This window comes from Eulemur rufifrons, chromosome 6, assembly GCF_041146395.1.
Source record: "Eulemur rufifrons isolate Redbay chromosome 6, OSU_ERuf_1, whole genome shotgun sequence".
In the NCBI taxonomy this organism is placed as follows: domain Eukaryota; kingdom Metazoa; phylum Chordata; class Mammalia; order Primates; family Lemuridae; genus Eulemur; species Eulemur rufifrons.
Genome location: NC_090988.1, coordinates 91,360,635 through 91,382,353, shown reverse-complemented (window position 1 = coordinate 91,382,353; position 21,719 = coordinate 91,360,635). Strand labels below are relative to the sequence as shown.

Genomic DNA, 21,719 nt, shown 5'->3' with positions numbered 1-21,719 from the left:
TTACTTTCCTTTCAGAGCTATTTGACGACACCAAACTTTCCTCAAAGCATTCTTCATCTCAGTGTTTCTCAGTGTGTAGATCAGAGGGTTGAACATGGGAGCAATGATGGTGTAGAACAGAGCAAACACTTTATCTTCTGGAAATGTCGTGGCGGGTCTAATGTAAATGAATAAAGAAGGTGCAAAAAACAGGACCACAACCATCACATGAGAACTGCAAGTGGAAAGAGCTTTGTGGCGACTCTCCACAGAGTATCTTCTGATGGTATATAATATAAAAATATAAGACAAAATCAAGACAACAAAGGTCACCAAAGCAATCAGGCCTGAATTAGCAATGACTAAGAAACCCATTATTTGTGTATTAGAACAGGACAATTTCAGCAAAGGATATATATCGCAGAAGTAGTGATTTATCTCATTGGGGCCACAAAACGGTAGGAAGATGGTAAGAAGAAATTGACTGGCAGAGTGAATAAATCCCCCAGTACAACAAGCTGTGATGATCGCGTTACACTTTTGCCTGTTCATCATGACAGTATAGTGCAGGGGCTTGCAGATGGCCACGTAGCGATCATAGGCCATTCCTGTGAGAATGAAGATCTCTATGCCTCCAAAGAAATGGGTGGTAAAGAGCTGTATCATGCAGTTACTATAGGAAATGGTCTTCCTTTCTGCCAGTAAGTCCGCCATTAGTTTGGGGGTCACTGTGGTTGTATAGCAAAGGTCAGAGAGTGAAAGATAATTGAGCAAGAAATACATGGGTTGGTCAATTAGCTGACTGCGCATGATAGAAATCATTATGAGCAAGTTTCCTGTCCAAATAGCAATGTAGCAAAATAAAAATAATACAAAGCACAGTATTTCAATGTTCTTGTTTTGGGAAAGTCCCAAGAGAATAAACTCAGTGACATTACTGTTTTTTTCCATGGTCCGGTGTAGATAGAACATATAAATCATCTGAAATTACATAATTCATGAGCTCACATTTAAAAGTGTTTGTTGAGAAGTACGATGATCATATTCTATTTGAGGAACGACATAGGTTTAATTTACCTCATTCAAGTGTCTCAGAGCATTAATATCTGGTATTCAATTAAAATGACTCCCTAATAAGACTCTCTAGATGATTTCCATTAACTCTTCCAGCAAATTGTAATTAATCTCTGCCTTGGTAGGCATGAATGCTTTTGTTCCAAAAACAATATTAAAATTTTATCTTAGGCAACATCTATTTCCAAAGCCTAATGTAATACACAATAATTCCTTGCAAAGTATATCAATTTTACTCTCTGAGACTCAAAATTTATTAAGAAAACAAGCCACATAATTATTTTTTTCATTAAGTACAAGCAAATATAAAATTTAAGATGTGAAAAAACTAAAGCAATAGGATAAATTGAACATTAACTCTGACTCTCCCAACTCTGAAGTTTCCATACAAGTCTGAATCCATCAGGCAAGACCAGAATATCTCCTGAATTTTAGTCATTGCTCCACTTTAGCTTCTCAAATTTAAATGTAAAATATGTAAATGGAAGCATAGAACTATGAACTAGCATATAAATCTGCCCAAAGTCTCTATAAAAACCACAAACCAAATCAGTTCTGGATTCTTACACACAAAAGCCAGCTCTAGAAAGTAACAGATGTACAGCTCACATACTTCTTTAGGAGGCAGTATATCTTTTCTTCTCTCAAGCATGGGTAGCAATATTGCACTGTCAGTTATTTGTCATGTATGAAAAATAGATAGGAGAAAAGAGATTTCAGTGCATGTCCTAAGACTGCCACTTCTTAGATTTGTGTCCTTACACTGTTGGCCCATAAATTTCCTCTCTGTAAAAGGAGGAAAATATCCTCAGTTATCTCTAAGAACCCTTCTCACAATAATGTCCTTTGTAAAATTTAAATTACTTTCTTCTTGGTCAAAGTTTTACTGTCTCCCTAGAGTTGTAACAACATGATCCTTTTTTCATGTGCATTTCTCCTATAAACTAGGCTGTATTATTCTATAAATTTGATCTTATTTTTCTAGAATATGTCATCTCACCCCCAGTGGACAATGAAGTTCTTCTTGAGTTTAGTGCTCTTTTAATCCAAAAGTGTCTTCGTCTATAGAATTTAATAAAAAGTCGGTTTTAAAATTAGTTGCTAATTAATACAGTTCATTAACACAGAATTAAAATTTGATTTTCAACAAATATCGCATATTTATAAGGGTGATGATAAAGGAGAGAGAAGTAATTTACTCACATGTGTTCTGCACTTATTTTGAATCTGTTGTTTTCCTTTAGTCTATTTTTTCCTCTCCCTTGAAACTGCAGTCCTTCCTTAACTATTTAAATTATTTCCTTGCAACTTCTGACATTTTCTTTTCACAGTGAGTGCTACTGATGTTTCACTTTCTATTTTTCCCCAGTTCATACATAAACAAATAAAAAAATTATACCATTTTTAGTAACTACTATCACCTCCCACACCACCAAATCAAATAAATTATGAGAGGCTATGCCACAGAAAAATCTTTGAAGACAGGAGTACTTTGTTTTCAAAAACTAGACAAATCATAGTCTAATATAGAACCAAATTTTTCCTGTGAAATTTCCAGCTCAAATGCTAAGCAAAATTTTAGGTAAAGGTTATATTTTAAATGTACATTTTTATTTCCTCCCTAAGCATTGCTTATTTACTGAAAGTTACTTACCTCCATGTCCCCAAGTAATCAACTCACCAGTTAGCATCCTTTCAATCCAAGTTACCAGAGCAACTCTATAACAGGGTTATAAACACTCTGCACCATATCATTTGAACCCCATTTATTACAAAGTTCTTGATGGCTGAGATCTGCTATTTATACAATTTCGTTTTCTTTTTCCCTTCTCTATAACCTGAGGAGAAAACTATAGTTCTGGTCCCTATGTTAAGAAATGATCCATCAATTCCCACAGAGTATTTTTTATCATATTCTCTTGGGAAGAAGTATGTGGTTGTACATTTTCATTTAAAGTGACTTTTCAGGAAAAGTAAAAACTTTCTTTCACGTCTTTTTGAGTTTACAACATAATGGTCATTATAATATTTATCAACAATATAATTGAACATTCTATAATGTTGCTCTAGTCTTATATCATTTTCAATAAGCCTTTCCTTTTTAAAAAGATCTATGTTCAAAGCTAGGGTATGCTTCTGCTTTGCTCTGTGAGCACAGCTAATAATGGCAAATATTAGTAAACAAGATAGAGATTACAGACAGGGGAGAAAGAGGATGTGACTGTGAATTGATAGGAGTGCTGTTTATTGTCATGAGTGGGAGTTATAAGGGAGCTTACTTTAAAAATTATTCATTATTCCGTGCATTAATGTTTCTCTGTGACTTGTTTAATTATTACAAAGTTAAAATAATAAAAGTCTAAAAGTAACCTATGGTCATAGATCAAAGTCTTGCAAATTAATTCAACCTGCAAGTTTGCTTTGCCCCTAAAGTACTATTACCAAAGGATTCTCCAAGTTCTACTAATAATCAGTCTATTTCTTATGGCCTGACTAAACTTTATTTTTCAACACTTATTTCTTTGCTTGTCATATGTCTCCCCCAATCTTGATGTGGTCAGTGTTTTCACATCACCTTCAGATCTTAGACTTTTCTCCATGGGATCACCCGTGTTCCTCTTTTGTTTTCTTATAGCTGTTTGTACACATGCTATCATTATTTCTAGTTATACTTGTTTACTCAGAACACTCATCTCCTCCATGGATTATCTTCCCACTTAACAGAAAGCATCTAAGTATGTCTTCCCAGGTTCTTTAAAAAGGACCTTTAAGTCTATAATGCTTTTTAATCTACTTTTTATATAAGCTGTGAAGCGTAGATATAGGCTCCTTTTTGAGTATGTACATTCAGTTGTTCCAATATTATTTGTTTAAAAGACCATTATTTTCTCCATCAAATTAAATTTTCTCTTTCATCAGAAATCAGTTTCTATATGTCTATTTCTGGGCTACTAGTCTATGTGTCTACACTGTCACCAATAACATGCTGTCTTGATTACTGTAACTTTCTACTAAGTCTTGAAATTGAATAATATGAATCATCCAAAAGTGTTTCATGGAATTGCTTTGGAATTATAGTTCCTTTGACTTTTTGTATGAATTTCAGAATCAGCTTGCTGATATCTACAAAAAAGCTTGCTGGAATTTTTATTGTGATTGCATTAAATCTAAACACAAATTAGAGAAATCAACATCCTAATGATATTGAGTCTTCTAATCAATGACCATAGTATGTCATTGATTAGTGAGATCATCTTTGACATCTTTGGCAAGACACCTTCTGTTAGCATCAGAAGGAGCCACAGAACATGTCTTGTCCAAGCCCGTTTCAGAAATAAAGCTGTTAAGGCCCAGAGAGGGGAAGTAACTTACCCAGAGTCACACAGTAGATTTAGAGGTAGAAATTCTGGTCTTGGACTCCTTGTCAAATGCTCCTCCCCTTTATCACACAGACCTAATATAGGAACTTCAGGGACCTGAGTGGGGTGCGTCCCCTATCTCTAGGCCAAAGATCAATTGACTGATTGGTTTGTTAGGTTTTTTGTTTTTTTTTTTGTTTTCCATTTGGCAGTTGTTAGATACAGGAAAGAATTCCTGCTCCAGAAGCAAAGTTTAAGTTCCCCACACGCTTCCCAGGAAACAAACAGGTTTCATGTCGCCTGAACATGGTGTTATAAGTACTTCTGCACATATGTGGACACTAGTCTCAGAAGGCTGGAAGTGTCAGGAAAATCACTGATCTAGCATGCTATATACACTTACCTTAGATGAATAAGATGAATCTAATGGCAGACTTTTTTGAAATTTAGGAAATTATTTGTCGTTGTATACGTTTAAGCATAAACTTTGCTACTTCTTGGGAATATGGAAAAAAATATAAGCTCCAAAATGTAACTTGACGTTCCCTGCAACTTGAAGATTTCATTAACTTTAACTAGACTGTTGTCATTCTCAACTATAATTCTGCTTGTGAATAATGTACACTTAAAACTAAAGTTAGCTGAAGTGTTAGTAATTAAATTATCTAATGTTGCAAAAAAAGTTATAGTCTTAAGAATGAAATTAACTAGAATACATTTAAATTGCACAGGACACACTAAAGGATGGTTGGTGACATTCTGCCAAAACAGTAGCATGAGTAATTCACTGACCATCGGTGTGAGTGGCTGTTAGATTAGTTTTAGGCCACATCAGAAAGAATGTCCTCCTCAGATACTGACCCTGCCAACTCTTCTCCAGTATTTAAATGTAAAATAAAATGTAGACATTTACAAATCAGTAATTTAAGCACATCTAGGCCAATTCTCTAAAATTACTTTTGAGTCTCAACGTATCTTAGAAACTTGCATCAGTTACCAAGGGTATTGGAACTGAAATTTCCTTTAATATTAGAAATTCAAGAAGTAGATCCACTGAAGAACAGGAATTGATAGTAGGAAAATGTGTGCTCTCTTTGATTCTAACTGATGCTATTCGCTTATGTGACTATGCTTGCTTTTAGTTGTTTAATAAATATAGTTAATCAGAATGAAAAACAGAGATAAGAACAAAGGTAACTCCATGATAGGCTAGGCTTCCTGGATGTGAGAAGCCTAGTTCTGCTTCTGTATATATGGCTTGCTGGCTTGGTGCTTAGCGTAAGTGGAGCCATGGCAGGCTTCACTAAAGTAAAGGAAAACAAAGCCCCGGGGAGGTAACTGCAAGTTGCTTTCTGATAAAGGACTGGAGAATCCAGGTGCCCTCCAACCAACTAAGTAAATAAGAAGAGCAAGACATGATCAGCGCATGAATAGCTTGTGCAGGGTGTGTGTTCCCAGTATCGCTTGTAACCAAAAACTAGAAGGTATGCAACAACAGCCCCCCTCCCCCGTCGGAGACCCTCCTCTTCCCCTGAATGATGTTAACTACAACTGGCGCCAGTGCAAAAAGTCCGAAACTTAGAGTCAACAAACCTAAAGCCAACGCGATCAGCCACTTCTAAACAAAAGGAACAAATAAACTGAAGGGGGATAAAGTGCAGACTAGTGTGTCGTGTGCAGACTAGTGTGTCGTGTACAGACTGGTATGTCATGTGCAGACTAACGTGTTATGTACAAAATAACGTGTCGTGTGAAAACTAGCATACAGAAAAGTATAAAAGCCTAATCTTTACCCCAGGGCGGGGTCCTAGTTCCTGGAGAGGCCACTGCGTTGGTGCTCTGGAATTTGGACCCTGGCCTGTGGCTAGTTAATAAACTCCTTTGCCTTTTTGCAGCCTCAGTGACTCTGCCTCTCTGTTCCTGGGGCCAAGGGGAACCGGATCTAACACCACAAACCTAAAATTGTTTTAAAAAATGTGAAATTCCCCTCAAAGTAAACACACATTTTAAGTCCTCTGAGAGTCATTCATTTTATGACTCTGCCTGAAGGACATTTGCTTAAGAAGAACAGAATATAAATTTGTGTTACAATGCAAGAATTAATAGGTCTTTGAAAACTCTAAGAAATTATGTTCCCAGGGGCATTTCTAAACAGATGTTCACCACATGCCTCTGAGGCATTGTCCATGGTGCTGTCCCTGGCGCCTCTGGGCCTTTTCTGGCTGTCACTTTACTTCCCTGTGTTAGCTGGGCTCAGGCACTACTGTTTCCTCAAAGACCCCAAAATGCTCTAGTCACACAGTGCAGTTCAGGAAATTCTGCCTGCTCTGGGCTCATCCAGCATTCTGGAAAAAAGGAGGAAGGCATTGTATTGTGAAATCATGATAGGTTAACTTCTAGGAAAGTCAGAGAAGAGGAAAGATAAAGAGAAGCAAAGATAGGCATTTACAGTCCAAAAATTGACCATTACCAACACTAACATTCATACTTAGATAGTTCAATAAAATGGGCCACATTCTAAGTCAGGACTGGGGCCTGGTTATCTGTTGCCAACGACTAGCATTGATGGAGTTCATGACTGGGAAATGGAAGACAGAAGAAAAGATAAAAGAACAAACATTGTGTTCATCATAAACACATCAGGGTAGAAACGGTATATCATTACATGCCATCATAATGAAAATATTAGAGAGAATCGGCACTCATTGCCCAACAAAACTCTTATAATATTTACCATCATGCATTTCTCCTACGTTACTTTACTTCTGCAGGTCCAGCCTAAAACGTACACACTGAAATCTGGTTCCCCAATTCCCCTCCGTTTTAGTCCATTTTGTGTTGCTATAATAAAATACCACAGGCTGAATAATTTATAAAAAATAGAAATTTATTTCTCATGGTTCTGGAGGCTAGGAAGTCTGAGATCAAGATGCTAGCATCCAGTGAGGACCTTCTTGCTGTATCATCCCATGGAGGAAAGGCAGAAGGGCCAGAGAGCATGAGGAAGTGGAAGGGGGCAGAACTCCCCCTTTTGTAATGAACCCACTCCCACAATAATGACATTAATCCATTCACTCTGCCCTCATGGTCTCATCACCCCTCTTTAGGCCCCAGCTCCCAACACTGTTGCATTGGGGATTAAGGTGCTAATACACATCCTTTTGGTGGGCAGGGGACCCATTCAAACCACAGCATCTTCTTATCATACAAACCCATATATTAAAATTTTCCTTCAGACCTGTAAAACTTCAGGAAATCAATTTTGTAGTATCTTATCTATTACAAAATGATAACACTGTATTGAGAAATTATTGGTCACTTTAAGTTCATTATATAATTTAAGCCTTACAATAATGCATATTTTGCCATTATTATTAGCTCTATCATGTAGATAAGAGCACAAGCCTCGAGATGTTATAGACTAGCTCAAAATGCTACTATAACAGCAGAAACAGGCTCAGGACCCTGTGTCTTCTGTGGGTCAAAGAAAGGGGTATTTTTAAGTTGATTATTTACTCCCAGGATTTGAGAGGTAAGTGAAACTGAGGAAAAGACAGATTCTAACATTTCAGAATGCAGGATATAGGAACCCAGTGTTTTACTGGTTGTCCATTATAACATAATGCCTAATGTTGGTGAATCTTCACTCAAACTAGCTTGTATGTCAATACACAGAAAGATAGCTGTCATACCTATAACCATCTACACATGCATGAACACACACACACAAAGCAGCATACTCCTTATAGATGTGTGCAATTGAATCATTCAAAATCCCAATTCTAGAATTCATCTCAGGCCATCATTTTTTTGTTTTATTTTTTTATTTTACTTTATTTTTAATTGACAGATAAAATTGTATGTATCATGTAAAATATGATGTTTTGAAGTATACATATATTTATCCATTGTGAAATAACTAAATCTAGATAATTAACTATGCATGGCCTCACATTGTTATCATTTTTGTGGTGAGAACACTAAACATTCACTCTCTTAGCATTTTTAAAAAATATAATTTGGAATTAACTATAGTCAGCATGGCATACAATAGACTCCTTGAACACATTCCTCTTATCTAACAGAAATTTGGAATCCTTTGACCAATATCTCCCCACCCCTCTTCACCACTGTTACTGTAGCCCCTGGTAACCACTATTCTACTCTCTACTTCCATGAGATCAACTTTTGTAGATTCCACATATAAGTGAGATCATGCAGTATTTGTCTTTCTGTGCCTGGCTTATTTCACTTAACATAATGTCCTCCAGGTACATCTACGTTGTTGAAAATCACAGGATTCCCTTCTTCTTTATGGCTGAATAGTATTCCATTGTGTATATGCGTCATATTTTCTTTATCCGTTTATCCATCACAGGTCATCTTAACTTGCTCTGCTGAGAGTTGATTTTGTTCTGTTCATTTTCATTTTCTACATTACCCTGAAAATACTTGTTGTTATGGTTTATATTAACTTATTTCAAAAACTTTTTTTATAATTTTCCAAATGATGGAAGGTGGAAAATATACTCAGTAGCTATAAGCTTTACATGCATTCTTGAGCAAATAAATGCAAGAATAACCATTGGATTTCCTTATAAATCTAGAAGTCCCAGAAAGGCCAGAGAAAAAGTAATAGGAACAATTTTAAGAAAATATATTTTTAAAATCTATATTGAAGTATAATTAAAATACAAATGTATGTAATTCATGTGAAAGATTTTACCTACATCTATACCTATAAAACCGTCACCACAATCAAGATAATGAACATAGCCATCACCCCCAAAAGTTTCCTCATGACATTTTGTATTTCTATTCTCCAGCCCACCTCCCTGATGCCCAACAAAACACTGATCCATTTCTGGAACTATAAATTAATTTCCATTTTGTAGAATGTTTTGAGATGAAAGAACATAGTATACAGTTTTGGGGAGGAAAGAGCTATTTTATTTCATTCAATTTATATATTCTTAGATTTAGTAACGTCTTTGTGTACATTTATTTATAGTACATTCCTTTTAAATCCTGAAGTTATTCCACTGTATTAAAATTCCACAATTTATTTATCCATTTCCCGAATTTTAGAATTTTGGTTGTGACTGTATTTTGGCTGACATTAATTAGCTGCTAGAGTAAATTGGATACACATATTTTATGGGCAAATATTTTCTTTCTCTTAGGTAAATGTAAAGGACCAGAATCTCTGGTCATTTTAGGAAGTGTATGCTTACTATTTTGAAGAAATTTCCAAACTGTTTCCCAGGATAGTTGTAGCATTTTATATTCTCAGTTCCTCGAGTTGTAATGCAAATACTCAGCATAGTCAGTCTTTTCATTTACTTATTGTAGTGAATAGGTAACAGTATCATATGGCTTTAATGTCCATTTTCCTAATAATTAATAATTTTTATCTTTTCATGTACTTATTTGTAATCTGTATATTTTCCTTGATGAAGTATCTCTGCATATGCAAATCTATAAATGTAACACACCACATTAACAGAACGAAGGACAAAAAACCATATGATCATCTCACTAGATGCAGAAAAAACATCTGACAAAATTCAACATTCTTTCATGATAAAAACTCTCAACAAATTAGGCATGGAAGGAATGTACCTCAACATAATGAAGGCCATATACAGCAAACCCATAGCTAACACCATAATCAGCTTTTCCTGTAAGATCAGGAACAAGATAAGGACATCCACTCTGGTCACTTCCATTCAACATGGTACAGAAAGTCCTAGCAAAAACAATTAGGCAAAAGAAATGAATAAAAGACATCCAAATTGGAAAGGAAGATGCTAATTTTTCCATTTACAGATGACATAATTTTAAATATAGAAAACCCTAAACACTCCACTAAAAAATTCTTAGAACTAATAAATGAATTCAGTAAAATTACAGGTTATAAAATCAGCATACCAAAAGCAGAGTGTTTCTGCATACTAACAAAGAACCATCCAAAGGAGAAATCAAGAACAATTCTATTTACAATAGCTACAAAAAAATACATAGGAATACATTTAATCAAGGAGGTAAAACACCCGTATACTGAAAACTGTAAAATATTGATGGTTGTATTGGTTGCCTCCAAATTTTGGTAATTATGAAAAATGCTACTATAAAGATCCATGGACAACCACAATGTATTTTATTTGTTAGTTTATTTGTGCTTGTTTTTAGCCATATCTTATTTGTCTTTTGCAATTTTTTTCCTCATTTTAGCAATAAAAGTCTTTGGTACAAGATCCAGTGACTAGCCACTAACTTTTCAATGTTAGGCAGGTAGGGGCAGAACAACATTTACATTTTCATAAATCAGTTAACTATTATAAGAAATGTTATTAAATTGTGGCCAGTAGGTAGAATATCGATAAGTGTGTTTTAGCATTCTAAAGTATTGACTCTTATTCTGTCTTCACTGATTGTTATTAATTTTTCAATGGACATTCAGGAGAGTTGACCCTTCAGGAACCACTATAAAACAGATTCTATTAATACTATACTGATTTCTTTGCTGAACAACTGATTTCTGAATTCTGCTAGAAGATATATATGTGAATATTCTATCAAAAATTTAAAAACTTTATTTATATTATAGATTTCGAACTCTCCACTATCACATGATCATGTCACCATGTGGTCTGGCTCCCAAACCCAAAGTTTATAATAAAATTATTACTAAAATGTTTGTGCACTATAAGTCATTGTTCAATATATCATTGCCTTATTTACTTTGTCCCAGAGTGTTTTGTTTTTGTTTTTGTTTTAATATAGGTAACCCTACATACAACGTCTCCACGCAGCCATAAAATTAAATAAATTTCTAAGTCATTCTGGTATATTAGAATATGTATTTGATAGGCTATTACTTTAAACTTCTAAGTCCTTGTCACTTATTCATTCCATTCAAATTAACAAAGTAGCATAAAATATATAATATTGTTTTTAGCTTTTTCATTTACATCTAGTTCTTTTCTTTATAAAGTTTCTGAGCCAATAATCTTTTGTAAATTAGTGTGCTTCCTTTGAAAAGTGTGCTTCCTTTGTTTGACACCAAACTTTTCTCATGGCGTTTTTCATCTCTGTATTTCTCAGAGTATAGATTAAGGGATTGAACATAGGTGCAATGATTGTGTAGAAAAGTGCAAATACTTTATCCTCAGGGAAAGTGGTAGGAGGTCTAAGGTAGGCAAATATGGAAGGCACAAAAAATAAGACTACCACAGTGACATGAGACCCACAGGTAGAGAGAGCTTTGCGTCTTCCCTCAGCTGAGTGATTTCTTAAAGTGAATAATATAATGACATAAGAAACAAATAAGACAACAAAGGTAACTAAGGCAACCATACCTGAATTGGCAACCACTAGAACAGCAGTGAGGTAGGTATCAGTACAAGCAACTTTTAGCAAAGGAAAGATATCACAAAAATAGTGATCAATCTCGTTAGGACCACAGAACGGTAACCGGATTGTCATAGATAATTGAGGAAGGGAATGGACTGCCCCACCCGCCCAAGCAACAAAGATTAGGAGATTGCACCTTGTCCTGTTCATGATAATCATGTAGTGGAGAGGTTTACAAATGGCAACATAGCGATCAAATGCCATGGCAGTAAGAATGAACACCTCAGTACTTCCAAAGAAGTGCATGGCAAAAACCTGTAACATGCAATTATCGTAAGAGATGGCTTTTGTCCCCCCTAGCAGGTCACCAATTAATTTGGGTGTAACACTAGAGGTATAGCAGATGTCCACAGAGGATAAATGGCTGAGGAAATAATACATTGGTTGGTGAAAAAGAGGAGTACATCCAATGGAGACAAGGATTAGAAGGTTTCCTAACAAGAGAGTAACATAACAAAAAAGGAAGAGCACAAAGCAAAATATTTCTATGTTCTGATCATAAGAAAGTCCCAAAAGAATGAATTCTGAGATGTTTCTCTGCATTTCCGTATGTTTGAGTTTGATGTATTTTATGCACCAAGTTAAATACCTGCAAGAAAGAAAACATAAATTTGGATGAAAAATGAATACTATGATCCCAATAGTATCAATTTCTAAGAAATAGATAGCCATGCATAGAATAATAATAGAATTATTATTGACTTACGGAATTAAGCATTTCCTTTTTTGTTATATCTCATTTTACAAGTTTGTTTGAAATAATATTAAATAGGAATAATTATGTTTTCTATTCAGTATTACCTGTAATGATTAGAACATACTTGAATGTTATTTGAAAATTAAAAATCAACTTATTACTATTAATTATATTGTTTAGTTAAGAACAAAGCTTTGATTAACCTTAGACAAAGAAAAAGCTCTTTTGCTTATATTTTAAAAGTGTGTGCCTTATTCATAAGGTCAACTTTCCTTCTTCTAATATGATCTGCCTAAATTCCCCAAATTATGTGAGAGTAAATCCTCAGGAAATGCAAATATGTCTAAACACCACAGCTTGATTTCAGAACTTTAATTTGTGTAAAGTATACTCTTCTTTACCATGTCAACAAATATTATCAATGGGTCATGATAAACCAATGTAATTGCTGTTATATTTTAAAAAAGAACATTTGAAAACTACACAGCAAAAGGAAGAATGTCATTTAATAACTGAAGTTGTGAAAGATAATAAGCAAATCTATTCATTTATCCTATTACATTTCATGTGTTAAAGACACCTTTTAAAAAATACTGTCATTTAAATTTAAGATGACAATAAGCAAAAGAAGTATATTAAATCATTAAATTCCACTCATAGGTATGAATTGTGTATATGTCATGGCTTTTGCTTGAAATTCTATATATTTTATATATAATTAAGGGAACAAATGTCAATAAAAGGAGATGATAAATAAAGTAACTTTAAGACAAACTCTGTGGTCAGTTAGCACTCAGTGGTATTTGTTGCATGAATAAATACATGAAAAATTCACGGGTATAAATCTTTTGTATTTTATGTATAATCTCAAGATGTTATTTAATCAGTAGATTAAAAGGGCATGTAGTATAGAGAGAATGCCCTCTAGGAGGTATTTTACCCACTAATGAGGAATTTTCTGACCAGTGGGGAGGCAAAAGCTCTAGCACACATCCTACCTTAGTCTGAATCTGACAAGACAATCATATCTGACCCCTGAATGTCTATTATATTATAAAAACGTAAAATACATTTGTGAGAAGGTTATTTAGAAGACATCAAATCTAGCGGCTCACAAAATCAATATCTACATTAGTTATCATCTTTGAGATAAATTTAGATGGCAAATAGATAACAGTTGCAGCATTTAGAAATTTTAATTATTATTCAAAGTTCTAACTTTATCAAAGAGAATTTTGAGTTTGTGCCCCCTTGATCATGGTATCCCTATATGCTTTTCTTGACTCTTATATAACAAAACAAAAAATAATCACTGGACACAGAGTGTTCAGAAGTAACCAGTAACTAAAAAGTATTGGAAACTGGATGGGACGGTGTTTATTGACCTCTCTTCTACATTTTTCTATTACATCTGATGCTGATTCTTTGTTTCTGAGGTGGAATGTTGTTAACTTTCCAAATACTTTCATTTACCTAAAACAATTTGATTTTAAAAGATTGATTATATAAGTAGACTGTGAGTAATTTAAAAGCAGGAATCATTCGATTAGTCCAAACCTCTCATGTTTAAATAAAAGAGACTCAGAACAAGAGATCTAAGTAGTTTCTCTGGATCTGAAGTAATATGCTGTGGATGTCAAAAGACAGAACTGATGATTCTCAGCCCAGCTGGGGCTGCCCACCGTGCCTGAGAACAGAGTGGGAGGGAGGAGAGGGCGTCAGGGAGGACAGCGGTAAAAAGAACTATTTTGAAAGCTCATTTCTGCAGAGAAGAATCTGCACAGGGACAGGTTGTCAGAACACCCAGTCTGTCTTCCTGACTATTTATATGAAAAGATATTTTGTATTTACTATAAATATGTGTTCTAGAAATATCTGATTCTAAATAAGTTTGAAATGATATCCCCTCTTTTTTACAAATATGTGAATTCCTTAAGTCAGGATTCTTGCTTTTTTTCTAGGCTACCATTGATGTTTAATCTACTATTTCTCTTAATTTCTCATCCTGTATCTAGGGGAATGTGATGAATGGTCACTGCCAAGAGCAGAGGTAAAAGGGAAAAGTGAACAGTCAGGTGAGGATAATTTTAGTCATTAAAACAATATTATCTTGACCATGGAGATAGTAATAAAATGTCTATTAAAATTGAACCCATAAATGAGGAAATAAAAAATATCAGGCAATGAGTAACCAAGTGGTTAGAACAGTGACAACACAGAAAGAGGTAGAAAGGCTGAGAAGTATAAAATAAAGTGACCAGTTATGTTCCTCGACCTAGTTGTTCAAACTCGTAAGCCTCATTTGCCTCATTTATACAATTAAGATATCTACATAATTCAGAAATACAATGAGGAATATGTGAGATATTATGAAATACCCCAGTGACATATAAGGTTAATACACAGTTATTTTCCTCTTATGTTCTTTTCTCTTTGAGTGAATACTTTAGAAACTAATGAAATTGTCATGCACACACATCGATCACCAAGTCCAATGAAGAAATAAAGAAAACGAATCACAATATGAATTTAATAAATGTGATCAAGTAAACGTCCATTTAGACATTTTGAGTTAGGCTGATGATGAATTGATTATCTTGGCCATTTCTTAATACTAATCACTAGCCTCATTTTTTTGCACTCGAAAAATAATCAAATGATTACTTTATTTCTTTGGTAGTATTGAATTAAAATTTTAAGGTGTTAAATTAACATCACAAGAATAGGTGTTCTGCTAATTAAAGTGCAATTTCTAGCATATGTTCAAATTTCCTCTTAGGGTATTAGAATGTAGCAAGCTATAAACTTACCTTGGTTGACACAGACAAAACTAGTTCATTTTAGAATGGCATAGTTTTTGAGAGATGGGAAATTCTTCCTTATAATAGATATTCAACCATTAACTACAGTATTTCTTAATAGGAATATATACAGGTACAAGAATGGTAAACAATGAAATTTACTGCCAATTTGAAAGTGCCTTTAACTTTATTGTTATTAACTGGAATTCTGCTTGTAAATAATGCACAATTAAAACTGAATTATGCTCAAATATTTGTATAGTAATGATATTATCATATACTGCAAAAGAATCATAGCCTTTAGAATAAAATTATATAAAAGAAATGTAAATAGCATGCAATCAGTCTAGCATATGGTTGGTGGAACTCTCCACAAACCAAGGCGGCAGCATAATTCATTGATCATCAGGTCTGAGAGGCTGTCAGGTTGTTTTAGGCTACGTCAGGAAGAATTCCACCCTCAGATACGCAAACTGCCAATTCATTCCACTATCAAAATCAGAATAAAATATAGAGAATTAAACCAATAATATAGAGAATTAAAAACCAGTAATTCGAATACACCTAGATTAATTCTTTGAAAATATTTGGGAAATCTCAACATGTTATATAACTTCTACAGTTTGCAAGGAAAGTGAACTTCAAATATTCACCAAATCAATCAGTGATATAAGGAGAAGTGGATCTTTATCTCTCAGGAAAGCAGGCTGCTGGAGACATTGAGTGCCGACTTAACATCTTAATACTATCTCAGACTAAAAAATAAAATACAATAAAATAAAAATCCAAAAAGCATTTTGAAATTTTTGCAGAAGCAAACATGCATTTTAAGTCACAAGAGTCATCTATTTTATGACTGTGCCTGAAGGAAATTAGTACAGGAATAGCAGAATATACACTTAAATAACAATGCAAGAATTTATAAGTCTTTGAAAGATCTAAGAAATTATATCCCCAAAGACATTTCTAAACAGATCTTGGCTGCTAAGCCACTGTCCACAGAAATGTTCCTGGTGCCTCTGGGTATTTACTTTCTAACTTTGTAACCTGGCTCAGGCAATATTTCTCTGGAGGTTCCAAAATGCTATTGTCAGACAGAGCAGTTCAGAAAACTACCTACTCTGTGCTATTCCACCTTTCTGAAGAATAAGAGGGAAAACTGTGTAGCCTGTAGTAGTATTAGGTTAGCTTTCAAAAAAATCTGAAACGAAGAAGGACAAAGAGAACCAAAGACAGGCATTTACAGTCCAAAATGGACTATTATCAAGATCCTAGGTGTGTTTGGCCAGGCGCGGTGGCTCACGCCTGTAATCCTAGCACTCTGGGAGGCCGAGGCGGGTGGATCGCTCAAGGTCAGGAGTTCGAGACTAGCCTGAGCAAGAGCGAGACCCCGTCTCTACTAAAAATAGAAAGAAATTATATGGACAACTAAAATATATATATAGAAAAAATTAGCCGGGCATGGTGGCGTGTGCCTGTAGTCCCAGCTACTCGGGAGGCTGAGGCAGTAGGATCGCTTGAGCCCAGGAGTTTGAGGTTGCTGTGAGCTAGGCTGATGCCATGGCACTCACTCTAGCCCGGGCAACAAAGTGAGACTCTGTCTCAAAAAAAAAAAAAAAAAAAAAAAAAAAAAGATCCTAGGTGTGTAGAATAGATAGATAATAAAATCAATGACCTATAGGATCATAACTGGTACCAGGTAACACTGCTGGAACAGATAGTTGAGAATAGAAGACTTTAGACAAACATTTTATGCTTTACATTTTATATATAGGTTTAAGATCCATTTTCTTTTTTTTATTTCAGCATATCACAAGGATACAAATATTTAGATTACATATATTGCCTTTGCGCCACCCAAGTCAGAGCTCCAAGAGTGTCCATCCCCCAGACGGTGTGCACTGCACCCATTATGTGTGTATACCCATCCCCTCCTCCCCCTCCCACCTCCCCGACACCCGATGAAATATGTGCACATACTACTATATGTGCACATAAATGTTGATCAGTTAGAATTAAACTGGCACAAGGTGTGTTGTATAGATGGAAAGGGGGTGTGTGTGTGTGTGTTTGGTACAAAGGAATGTCTAATTCTCCCACCTTCATATGTTGAAAAGACTGTCTTTCCCACTGAACTGCCTGAAGACCTTTAATGGAAACTAGTTGATCATATATGTGCAGGTTACTTCTGGACTCTCAGTTCTGGTACATTAAGCTATTTTTATATCTTTATGAAAACACCAAACCATTTTGAACACAGATGTTTTATAATACACTTTGAAATAAGGTCATTTAAGTTCTCTAAGTTTATTCTTTTTTAAAGTTTTAGGAGATAATATAGGCCCTTCTCATTTTCATATAAATACTAGAACCCATTTGGAAAATACTAAAAAAAAAAATGGGTATTCAGATTTTGTTTTGGATTACTTGAATGTAGAGATTAATTTGGGGAGAATTCACATCTTAATAATGTTGAGTTCTCTGGTTTATAACATAGTATTTCTTTCTATTTAGTAACATCTTTATATTTTTTCAGTAAAATTTTTAGTTTTCAGTGAAAATATCTTGACCTTATCTTGTCACATTGATACTGAAGTATTTTATATTTTAATGCTACTATAAATGAATTTTTTTAAATACAATTTCTGTTATTCATTACCAGTACAAACTACACAATTGATTTGTGTATAGTGATCTCATATCCCATGGCCATGCTAAACACACATTTTAAAAATCACTCATTTTGAGTAGGAACTAATAAAACTGTATTCACAGTGAAATGCTTTATGTAGAAAATTTTATGGAACATGTAGGAAAGATGATATAATTCATAAGTACCAGAGAAATTCAGAATCCATAGAATGAGTTCAAATGTATTCTCTTCTGTCCTATTTATGAAAGGGTTTGTGTAGAATAAGTATTTTTTTTTAATCTAACATTTGGTAGAATTTATCATTAAAGCGATATATACGCAAGGAATAAGGAGTCTTGAAACAACACATTCAATTTCTTTAAGAGATAAAGGACTGTTGATAATATCTATTATAGATGCTCCTCAACTTACAGTGGGGTCATGTCCCAATAAACCCATTGTAAGTTGAAAATATTCTGAAATTGAAATGCATGTAATACATCGAACTTAACCAAACATCATAGGTTAGCCTGGTCTGCCTTAAACATGCTCAGAATGTTTACATTAGCCTAGAGTTAGGCAAAAATCATCTAACCCAAGCCTATTTTATAATAAAGTGTTGAATACTGCACACAGATGGGTGTTTTGTGGGTGGGATGGGATGTGAAAACAGAATATCCAAGAAACACTGGCAACGCAGTACACCTGCAGGGCATCAGTTGTTTACCCTCATAATTGCGCGGTTCACTGGGAGCTGCGGCTTGTTGCTGCTGCTCAGCATTGTGAGAAAGTGTCGTGCTGCATATCGCTAGCCCCAAAAAGCTCAAAATTCAAAATTTGAAGTATGGTTTCTCCCAAATGTTTATTGCTTTCACACCATCATAAAGCTGAAGAATCATAAGTCAAACCATCATAAGTCGGGCATTGTCTGTATTTATTTTTTAATAAGCTTTGGTAATTTATACCATCAAACATTGTCCTTTATATGTATAATAGATTATTGAATTTATTGCCACAATAATGTTAATAATATTCCTTAATTGACTTTTTTACATCTGTAGACTATGTAGTGATATGACCTCTGTCACCAAATACACATCAGTTTGGTAATCAATGGTCTGAGTATTCTAGGTATCAAGTTTTAGGGGGGGAAAGTGAGTTAAATCCAAACAATATTAAAATCCTTTATTTTATAATAAATGTAAAGAAAAGAATCTATTACATAACTAACTTTACAAAATAGAAAATAGGAATGGAAAAGAGAAAAGTTGGTTCTTTGAAAGGATTAATTTAGAAAATTTTATTAAGGTAAATCAAGGTAAAAGAGAGAGAAAGAAAAAATGCAAATTACCAGTTTGAGGAATGGAAGTCATATATTACTGGTAAAATTGTAAACTTATACAAAACCTTTGAAATAAAGTTTGACAATACCTGCTCAAGCTAATACCATAAGATATATCTTTCAATTCTACTTTCTGCTACTAATTTACTAAAATAAGCAATCACTGCTGGTAATGGACAGGTAATACAGTTTTTTCTTTTTAAAATTTGAGTTTCAAAGTCAGAGACAAACACTGACATGGGACATAGAATTATTTGAAGCAGTGTAAATGTACAGATGAAGGTCAATAGAAGAACATGGAAGGAATGGGGAATACATCTGATCTGTTCATGAGTCTACAAACTCATCCTTAATAAGACAACACCAGCAGTGTGAATTACGTGTAAGACAAGGACCCTCAAGCATATAATAAAGGGTATCCTTAGCAGACGAGAGAGCCAAGCTATAGCCCTAGAAGTGGAAGATTGTGGAGTATGTGTGGAGAATGCAGAAGGGGTCTGGTGTGGCTGAATGTAAGCATATAAGCAAAGGGAGACACAAGAAGAAAAGTAAAGAAGGAAAATACCTAACATGAATTTCTGTTATGCCATACACTCTGTTAAACTTCGTGTATTAGCTAATGTAATCTTACATCTTTACAAACGATAATATTAACCAATCTAACAGAGATTTTAAATGAAGTCTAATTAAAGCAAACTACCAAAACACAGAGAATAAATTAAAAGTCAGTATGTCATCCAGGTCTCCCCGTTCCCAAAGCCTATTACCGTAACCCCATAATTGCTTCTACTGTCCTGCGTGCTGAGATTAGCAAGGTAAACGTGGACCAATGTTGGAAGATTTCTGATTAACAAATTTTGGGTTTTATTCCAAGGAAAATAGAGTTTCATGTAATTTTTGGAGAGGATATTGATACATTTTTAGCAGTCTTCAAATCCAAGTAGTCACACCTGGAACTAGTTGAGCCATTTAAAGTGCATATTTCAATCCGAATAACAGTATTTTTTTTTTTTTTTGGCTCATATATCATGAGAGGTCATTTAGTCTAACTCCCCAAAGAAAGATTATATTGTTCCATGCATAATATCCTGAATAAAAAAAATAAAAAATAAAAGTAGGAAATGTAAAAAAAAAAAAAAAAAAAAAAAGGACCAGCCTGAGCAAGAGCGAGACCCCATCTCTACTAAAAGTAGAAAGAAATTATCTGGCCAACTAAAATATATATAGAAAAAATTAGCCAGGCATGGTGGCGCATGCCTGTAGTCCCAGCTACTCGGGAGGCTGAGGCAGTAGGATCGCTTAAGCCCAGGAGTTTGAGGTTGCTGTGAGCTAGCCTGATGCCACAGCACTCTAGCCCAGGCAACAAAGCAAGACCTTGTCTCAAAAAAAAAAAAAAAAAAAAAAAAAAAGATTATATTGTTCTTATAACCTCTCAAATGATAACCAACTTGGAGACATAAGAATGAAAGCACAATGAATATCTCCCGATTTACTTTAATTCTGAATGTGACACTTGGGACCATACCTTTCGCATGGCAATTTTCATCTCCACATTTCTCAGGGTATAGATGAGAGGATTCAGCATGGGGGCAATCACAGTGTAAAACACAGAGATTTCCTTATCCTTGTTCTCACTACCTGCAGGCAGTACATAGGTGTAGATGCAGGGCACAAAAAACAAAACTACAACCATGACGTGAGAGCTACAGGTTGAAAGAGCTTTGCGTCTCCCTGCAGAGGACCTTGTCCTAAGATTATATAAAATGAGAATGTAGGAAGCTACTAGGACAAGAAAAATTACAACTACCACCATCCCTGAGTTAGCAATCACCAGGATGCTAACAACGCGGATATCTTTGCAGACCAGTTTCAAAAGAGGCTTCACATCACATATGTAGTGATTTATCTGATTAGGACCACAGAAAGGCAAACTGAGTACCATGAGCAGTAGAGCGACAGAATGCCAAAAACCCACGCCCCAGGCCATGACAATCAACAGGTTGCATCTCTTCCGGTTCATGATGACCATGTAATGCAGGGGCTTGACGATGGCAACGTAGCGGTCAAAAGCCATGGACACCAAGATGAATATTTCCACACCCGCCAGCAAGTGGGCAGTGAAGAGCTGGGTCATACAGTTGTTATAGGAAATGTGTTTTCTCGCAGCAGCTAAGTCCCTGATTAGGCGGGGAACCACGGTGGAGGTATAGCAGAGGTCCATGAAGGAAAGGTGACAGAGAAAGTAGTACATGGGCTGTTGGATTAGATGGCTGCAGGTGATTGTGAGTAAAATGATGAAGTTCCCCATTAAGACTGCCAGGTAACAAAGCAGGAACAAGAAAAAGAACAGTAGCTCTATTTGCTTATTCCCCCAGAGACCCTTGAAAACAAATTCCGTGACATTGTTCTGATTTTCCAT

At 35.0% G+C, this 21,719-nt stretch overlaps 3 protein-coding genes across 3 annotated transcripts; all 3 read right to left on the bottom strand.

Annotated features, from left to right (window-relative positions):
- On the bottom strand, positions 1–930 carry LOC138384945 (olfactory receptor 4P4). Its single transcript, XM_069470585.1, has one exon. The coding sequence runs from the start codon at positions 928–930 to the stop codon at positions 1–3; it is 930 nt and encodes a 309-aa protein (XP_069326686.1).
- A 10,505-nt stretch (positions 931–11,435) lies between these two features.
- On the bottom strand, positions 11,436–12,371 carry LOC138384944 (olfactory receptor 4P4-like). The gene has a single exon (XM_069470584.1). It carries the CDS (start codon positions 12,369–12,371, stop codon positions 11,436–11,438), a length of 936 nt encoding a protein of 311 aa, XP_069326685.1.
- Positions 12,372–20,789: 8,418 nt separating this feature from the next.
- LOC138384444 (olfactory receptor 4P4-like) lies at positions 20,790–21,719 on the bottom strand. Its single transcript, XM_069469946.1, has one exon. The coding sequence runs from the start codon at positions 21,717–21,719 to the stop codon at positions 20,790–20,792; it is 930 nt and encodes a 309-aa protein (XP_069326047.1).

Coding starts and splice junctions, on each gene's coding strand:
- LOC138384945 (XM_069470585.1), bottom strand. CDS start 930: ATGGAAAAAAACAGTAATGTCACTGAGTTTATTCTCTTGGGACTTTCC.
- LOC138384944 (XM_069470584.1), bottom strand. CDS start 12,371: ATGCAGAGAAACATCTCAGAATTCATTCTTTTGGGACTTTCTTATGAT.
- LOC138384444 (XM_069469946.1), bottom strand. CDS start 21,719: ATGGAAAATCAGAACAATGTCACGGAATTTGTTTTCAAGGGTCTCTGG.